This window comes from Cornus florida, unplaced genomic scaffold (assembly GCF_030987335.1).
Source record: "Cornus florida cultivar Cherokee Brave unplaced genomic scaffold, ASM3098733v1 CherokeeBrave_3.0.0_Hap2_Chr08, whole genome shotgun sequence".
NCBI lineage: Eukaryota > Viridiplantae > Streptophyta > Magnoliopsida > Cornales > Cornaceae > Cornus > Cornus florida.
Genome location: NW_026775578.1, coordinates 13,347,985 through 13,355,937, shown reverse-complemented (window position 1 = coordinate 13,355,937; position 7,953 = coordinate 13,347,985). Strand labels below are relative to the sequence as shown.

The 7,953-nt window shown below is 41.9% G+C and overlaps 1 protein-coding gene across 4 annotated transcripts; it reads left to right on the top strand.

Moving 5' to 3' along the window:
• The first annotated feature begins 230 nt into the window (after nt 1-230).
• LOC132269479 (uncharacterized) lies at nt 231-7,953 on the top strand. 4 transcript variants are annotated; one of them, XM_059770675.1, is made up of 6 exons: nt 231-414; nt 587-664; nt 5,922-6,956; nt 7,038-7,103; nt 7,176-7,374; nt 7,598-7,953. In XM_059770675.1, exons 3-6 carry the CDS (start codon nt 5,937-5,939, stop codon nt 7,660-7,662), a joined length of 1,350 nt encoding a protein of 449 aa, XP_059626658.1. In that variant the 5' UTR covers nt 231-414; nt 587-664; nt 5,922-5,936; the 3' UTR covers nt 7,663-7,953. The 4 variants fall into 4 exon arrangements, with proteins under 4 accessions (XP_059626658.1, XP_059626655.1, XP_059626656.1 ...); XM_059770672.1 differs by having other exon boundaries at nt 232-414; nt 587-743; XM_059770673.1 differs by having other exon boundaries at nt 232-414; nt 535-743.

The following is a 7,953-nucleotide window of genomic DNA, read 5'->3' as shown; positions in this document are numbered from 1 at the left end:
TCCATAATAGAGGGGAGTTTTTTTGCACTTAACCCTTTAAAAAATGAGGGGTGTTTTTCAACCGACAGGGGCCTCTGTACATTGCAGGGGATTCTCTACACTATACCTTCTACCAGAAAGACTCAGGGAGACCGTAATCAAGTGGTTCAACGTAGCGAACGGCCTGGATTGATCTGTTACACGTGTGCGGCTACAACGTAACGTGAGCTGTGATCATGAAGTTCATTTACACTTTTATATTCCCTTGGAGAGCCAAAATCGAGTGCTCTTCCCTTCAGACACCGAATCATACATTTCGACACTACAGCAAAATCGAGTGCTCTTCTCTTTACAGCCGGTATAGTTTCGCCGGAACCTTCATTGCCTACTAAACCGAAAATGACGGCCCGTACAAATCACCGGCCATCATCGAAGGTACGGATAACGCGTGCTCTATGTTTCATTCCATTTTTAGGGTTTGAAAATGTCTGTTTAGTTTATTGTTTAAACTCTCAGAATCAACTTTGATACTTGTTGCATACCATGATTTTGTAGTGAAGTGCGGTGTAAAGTGACGTTGTTTTTGTGAATTTTTGATGAATTCAAGGTCTAGGGATTGATTTGCAGACTCGGCTTATGTGAAGAGTGCTGTCCATACACGAAAGGGACTCTCGTTTTACTAAAGGTGTTCTTGTTTTGGAGATTATTGGTCTAAACTGCTTTATTTTGGGATTTATAGTTGTTGAATTGGAAAGTGTAAAATGGTATGTTCTATACTCTCTTTTAATATATTTATTTATTGGTTGATCAGTACTGTCATTTGTTGCACTCAATTGTATAGCTTTTATATAGAAATTTTGTTGATTTCTTTGAACAAATCCATAGCCATTGGCTTTATGTAACAAATTTTGTTATCCGGTTAAAGCTTGAATGGACTGCACATGGATTTAGTTTTGAAGCAGTGGGGTTCTTCCGCGTGCGTATGGTAAATTGTAGAATTGGTTAAATGCACTATTTGCTGAATGATAATACAAAGGATTGCAAACATTTAATCAGGGCCAAGCTGAAATTGTGTTTTGTTTTGGGTGGTTCTAACTGGATGTTGGCAATATTGGAGGAGTCACTATTCTAAGTTAGTGCCAATTAGTGTTTTTTGATGTATGTTAAGTAGCACAGTGGTGAAAAACCATATAAATATTGAATACATTTTTAGATATGGGTAGTTATGGGATGTAATTCTAAGCTTATGATTGGTAATTCCTAAATGTCTACTTAATCTTAAAAATAAGTCTAGGATGATCCTATTGCGAATATTGCTTAACTAGTATAGGCACTTTACTAAAGCAATATCAAGAAATAAAAGACCCACCCAAGCTGAATACAAACTATGAAGGGCCACAAGGCTTTTTGTGCCCCTAATTTTGTCTGAGAAATAGAAGACCCCTCCAAATAATGTTTTCTATGTTCTTACGTCTTTTCAACATACTGCTTACAATAATTGACTGATCTTAAAGATTTGCATATCAAATATTGCCGTTATTTGTATTTCAGAGTTGCTAGTAGTTAAATCTAAGTCAGGTTGCTATCCATTTTTTTTTTATAAGTTAAATGTATAAAAGGCGTTCAAAAGGGGAACGCGTCCCAAGCTATACAAAAAACTGAAACTATGATCTGAAGGAGCCCACAAAGTCCACAATATCCTCAATGGAGGAAAAATCTCTCTCCCAATCCCAACAAAAAAGAGTACAAATAATAGAGAATTTCAACACCCCAATGGAGGCCTCCTTCCCATCAAAAGATCTTCTATTCCGCTCTTTCCAAATGCTCCACCAAACACAAAAGGGGGTTACCCTCCAGAAGACTCTCGCCTGAGCCCCCACCCATTGGCCCCTCCAAATATCCAACAAATCCCGAGATGTCCGAGGCATAACCCAATGAATACCAAACAAATCAAAAATGAGACTCCAACAATCATGAGCCACAGGACAATGCAGCAACAGGTGATCCGCTGACTCCCCATTCAACTTACAAAGACCACACCGATTAACAATAATATGTCTTCGTTTCCTCAAGTTATCCAAAGTCAAAATCTTGCTCCAAGCTACAGTCCACACGAAAAAGGCCACCCTAAGAGGCGCCTTAGACAACTACACCGTCTTCCACGGTAAGGAAGCGCCATGAAAACTAGAAAGGTATACAAAAAAAGACCGGACCTGGAACATCCCCTGAGAAGAGTGCACCCAAAACAGGGAGTCAACACCAGTGCCCTCCACCTCCTGTCTGTACAAGAGAGCCAACAAGCCAGTGACATCATCCAACTCTCAATCCTGAAAAGATCGCCGAAATCGCACATCCCAAGATAAGCTCCCGCTATCAAGGCAATAGCAGTTAGCAACCATAGTATGTTTGTCAACAGCAATCCTAAACAGCCTTAGAAACAAAAGAGCCAGAGGCCTATCCGTGCACCAGGGATCCTCCCAAAACCGGACAAACCTTCCATCCCGAACTTTGAATCTAACATGTTTGGAAAACTCGTCCCATCCTTTTCCAATGGCCTTCCACACCCCTACTCCACTAGCAGACCTGACTGGCCTAGCTGACCACCCCCCTCTCTCCTCCCCAAAGCGACAGGAAATAACCCTTCTCCATAATCTATGCCTTTCACTGCCGAATCTCCAAAGCCACTTACCAAGGAGAGCACTATTAAAGGGGGCCAATCTCCTAATCCCAAGCCCGCCCAACTGAAGAGGCCTGCAAACCTGCTCCCACCTAACAAGATGATACTTAAACTCCTCTCCACGACCCCCCAAAGGAAGTTACGTTGCAACATCTCCAGACGGCCAACAACCGAGGCTAGAACCCGAAAGAGCGAAAGAAAATACGTTGGAAGGCTTGACAAGACGCTTTTCACTAGCGTAACTTTACCACCCTTGGAGAGATATTGCTTTTTCCAACCAGCTAATATTCTTTCGACCCTCTCAATCACTGGGTCTCAACTTCCCACCCTCCTGGCCAAGTCCCCCAGCTGCAAACCCAAATACGAGATAGGGAAACGTTGTGTCCCACACCCTAAACTGTGTTACCTGGACTCGCCGGCGACGGCCAGAGTGTCCGTGTTGACACGACACGACACAGACACCGACATGGGATATGTGTCCGACCCTCTGATCTTCAACCGGACACGGCTGATGACGAAAATAAACAAAAGGATGTGTAACTCGATGCTTGTGAAGGATTAGGGATTTTTTTCGTGTTTTATTTAATAGATCTGTAGCTATACGAAGCTTCCTGGTTCAACAATGGCGCTCTGATTCGAATCGGTGGTCTAAAGGTTGAAGACGACTTCTTGTTTGTGAAATCGCATGCGCTGACTTTGTAAGTACCTACCTGAGCGTGGTTTCACGCAATTGTTAATACCCAGCCTTTAATGGCCAGGATGATGCCACCTATTTACCTATTTATTTGGATCTGAAAAGATAGAGACAATAATGGGCTTTTTAATAAAAGTAAAAAATTCAATGCCTTACAGCTGGAAAGCAATACCTACAGCTGTGTGTGGTATACAGCTGTTACTTACCTTTATTACGAGTTATGACTGATATACATATTGTTTATATTGTTGAGTTGGGCTTCCTTGTTAATTGTGCTTTGACTTGTACAAGCCCAAAGGTCAAGACTAAGATGACAATTAAAAGGCATCTTCGCCCAAGCCCAAACTTGCCCAAAAGGAGCCCTTAAAATTTCTGATTACAGGTTCCCATCAAATAGTAACACGGGAATGCATATCCATGACTATGGCCATGCCACCAATCAAATGAGGCAAACAAATGGTAGTAATAATTATAAAATGTTTATAAAAAATTACAATTGATATATTTATTTTTTTAGTTTTATGATTGATGTATCAAACATAAAAAAATATTCCAATTTTTTTTTTAACTTTCCAAAGTGTCCGAGTACTCGTGTCCAATATTTGGACACTTTTGAGCTGTGTCCATGTATCCTGTAAATTGATAGATTGACGAATCCGACCCCTAGACACACACCTGTGTCCGACACCCGTACCCGAGTCCGGGTAACATAGACCCTAAAGCAGCGGCCAGAGTGTCCACCTCCTGAACCTCCCCCACAGGGATAAGCACACTCTTGCCCACGTTGCTTTTCAAACCAGAGACAGCCTGAAAGCAAACTAAGACACATCTCAGATACCTCAACTGGGACACCTCTGCCTCACAAAAAACAACAGTCTCATCCGCAAAGAGCAAGTGAGAAATCTCCATTTGCTGAATGGAGTCGGGACCGATCTTGAAACCCCTGATAAAACCCAAATCCACCGCCCTTCTCATCAACCTACTAAGAGCCTCCATAACAATAATAAAAAGGAACGGGGAGAGAGGGTCCCCCTGCCTCAGACCGCGAAAGCTACCGAAGAACCCCGCGGGGGACCCATTCACCAACACTGAAAGCCTGACAGTGGAAACACATGAAACAATCCATTTCCTCCATCTCTCACCAAAGTCCATCCTCTCCAACAGGTAGAACAGGAAATTCCAGCAGACATGATCATAAGCTTTCTCGATATCCAGCTTACAAAGAACCCCAGAGCCCCACTACACAACCGAGAATCCACACATTCACTGGCAATAAGAGCAGAATCCAGGATCTGTCTACCCCCAATGAAAGCATTCTAGGACTCAGAAATAACTCCATCCAAGACCTCCCTCAAATGGAAAGCAAGGACTTTTGCGATGAGCTTGTAAATGCATCCAATCAAACTGATTGGTCGAAAATCCTTAATGTGAGAAGCACCACCCTTCTTAGGAATAAGAGCAATAAAAGATGCGTTCAGTGATTTCTCAAACCTCCCGGTGGAATGAAACTCATGAAAAGTGCCCATCACCTCATACCGGACCACCTCCCAACTCTCCAACAGAAATCTCATAGTAAAACCGTCCGGGCCTGGAGCCTTATCACCATTACAGCTCTTAAGGGCCTTCAGCACCTCTTCCTCCGAAAAGGGATTTTCCAACCCATCTCTTTCCAATGTAAAAATAGAATCAAAGTGAAGATCATCAAGACGTGGCCTCCATCGAAGAGGCTCAGAATAGAGCTTTTGGTAGAAAGAGACAATACCGCTACGCACCTCCTCCTCCGTAGTCAAAACCGCTTCATCCACACACACCCGCCCAATGTGATTATTCCTCCTTTGAGCATTAGCGGTTCTATGAAAAAACTTGGTATTCCGGTCTCCCTCTTTGAGCCATAAGGCCCGAGATTTCTGACGCCACGAAATTTCCTCCAATACTGCAATCTCCACACATTCTGCCTGACAAGCTGCTCTCCTACTGCGTTGGGATTCAGCAAGAACACCCTCCCCTTCCAGTCTATCAATCTCGGCAATATCAGCGAAAGCCCTATTCTTTCTCCACTCCAAGCTCCCAAAAACCTCCTTATTCCACCTTTTAAGATTATTTTTCAGAATATGAAGCTTTCCTGCAAGAATGAAACTCGATGTGCCCACCACCAGGTTCTCCTCCCACCACGAACGCACAAGTCCCTGGAAGTTATCCGCACAAAGCCACATATTCTCAAATCTGAAAGGAGTGCAACGAGATCTCAACCCTCCACAATCCAGAACCAAAGGAATGTGATCCGAAGTCACCCTAGCCAACACAGCCTGAACAACATCCGGGAACTTCTCTTCCCAGTCACCGGACAAACACATAAATATAGACACAAACTCTAATATGCACATTTATGAATTATAGAAGCAGTATGTAGAACAAGAAGCGGAATATAAGAATCTGCATGTGTGTGTGTATTTGTGAACACATGTCTGTATTTGTCAGTTTGTTTTAATTTAGCAATGTTGTAGAATTAAGCAACTTTCTGTTGTACTACTGGGATACCCTTCTGAATGATCTTTTTGACTGTCTTTCCAGAGTAAAGGATTCTGGATGGCAAAGAGTGGTGAACATTCAACTGATGGGGATACAGTATTTGATGACCCATCGAGAATTGAACCGAAGCGTTCTCATCAATGGTTCACTGATGCTGCTGAACCAGAGGGGTTCCCCAACAAGAAGCAAGCTGTACAAGCTCCATATAGAAAATCGACTTCAGGATTTGTCAATTCAAATGCTTCTCACTGGGAGAATGGTTCTGGTTTTCAGTCAGTCCCAAACCAATTCGTTGACCGGTTATTCGGATTTGAGCCAACCAGGCCCGTGAATTATACTGAAAGAAATGTTTCTCCGGTTGGAACAGATAACCCAAATATCAGAAAAAGTGGTATCAATGAGCCATTTGGATATGATCCTTCTGTTGGTTTGTCTATATCTCCTGCCATGGAAGATCCTGTAACCAGTCTCAGCTATGGTGGAATCAGAAAAGTTAGAGTCAATCAAGTTAAGGACTCTGACAATGGTCAGCACAAAGCGACGGAACATGACTGTGGCTCGTCTATTGCTCAGGTCTATAACAGGGGAAACGAAACTAGTTTTATATCAGTGGGGCAGACCTATAGTAAGGATGATGGAAGTGTCATGTTAATGGGTCACACCTATAACAGATCCATGGATTCCACCTCTGGAAAAGGGGATGACGATACCATTTCAATTGGTCACACCTATAACAAGGGAGAGGCCAGTACAATATCTTTTGGTGGCTTCCACAATGAACCTGTTATTGATCTATTGGCTCGGCCCATTAGCAGCTATGATATGTTGTATAGTCGAGATTCAATTCAGACATCGGAAACGCCTGGTCAAAAGGAGTTAGATGCATCAAATGCCGGTACAGTTCCAAGTGCCTCCCAGATAGCTAATTCCAGACCAGAGCCTGTGTCCAAAAATATGTTGGAAATGAGGATGGCTAAGAAAGAAGCTCCTAATAGTTTCCCTTCTAATGTCAGAAGCTTGATATCTACTGGTATGCTTGATGGAGTTCCTATAAAGTATGTTTCTGTGTCGCGGGAGGTAAATCTCTGTTCTTTTGTGTTAATTTCATTATAATTTGCTGTTCAGTAACCATATGGTTTTCTCCTTGCATGTGTTAAGGAGCTTCGTGGAATTATAAAAGGTTCTGGTTATCTTTGTGGTTGTCAATCTTGTAATTATTCCAAGGTAAGATTTTCATTTGCTTTCAATTTCGTTTCAACTCTCTGACCAAACTGATAATCCAATGTTTTGTATAAGGTACTCAATGCTTATGAGCTTGAACGTCATGCTGGTTCCAAAACAAAACACCCAAACAATCACATATACTTCGAAAATGGGAAAACCATCTATCAGATAGTCCAGGAATTAAGGAGCACCCCAGGGAGTATGTTGTTTGATGCGATTCAAACCGTGACGGGGTCACCAATCAATCAGAAATCATTCCGCATTTGGAAAGGTAATGAAAATGTTTGGTCGAGTTGATGCTTTGTTTAAGCATCCATGCTTTGTTTAAAAAAAAGAATAGACATCCATGAAGTTTAAGCTCACATACTATTCAAAAAAAAAAAAATCTTCCTATAAGGTTGAACTCTCTCTATCACGCGCACACAAATCAAAATTATCAATTCCTTAGTTATTTGTCCACCCGTTATTATCTTTACCATATTCCTCTTCTTCAGAATCATTTCAAGCAGCAACTCGTGAACTTCAGCGTATCTACGGGAAGGAGGAACTAAATCTATAGGAGGAATACTCTTAATGATCCTCCAAAAGGGCAATCTCTTTATGTGCTAATGCAAATGCTTGATTCTGGTAGGTTGTTTTTGGGTTGCTTTTTTATATGGACAAACTCTGCCTTTCTAAGTTTGATGCACAACCAATTTGATGTAAATTTGAAGTGGTTGTTATGGTTCCATTAGGATGAGTTGTGGTAGACTGCGTAATTTTGTTTACAAAGAAGAAATGAGATCACATTGTAGCCATTGGAAATCTTGTTTTATGGTAATTTAGAGGAAATCAGTGGTTGTCAGTTCCA

Coding starts and splice junctions, on each gene's coding strand:
- LOC132269479 (XM_059770672.1), top strand. Junction 6,957..7,037: donor ATGTTTCTGTGTCGCGGGAG/GTAAATCTCTGT, acceptor GCATGTGTTAAG/GAGCTTCGTGGAATTATAAA. Junction 7,375..7,597: donor ATCATTCCGCATTTGGAAAG/GTAATGAAAATG, acceptor CCTCTTCTTCAG/AATCATTTCAAGCAGCAACT.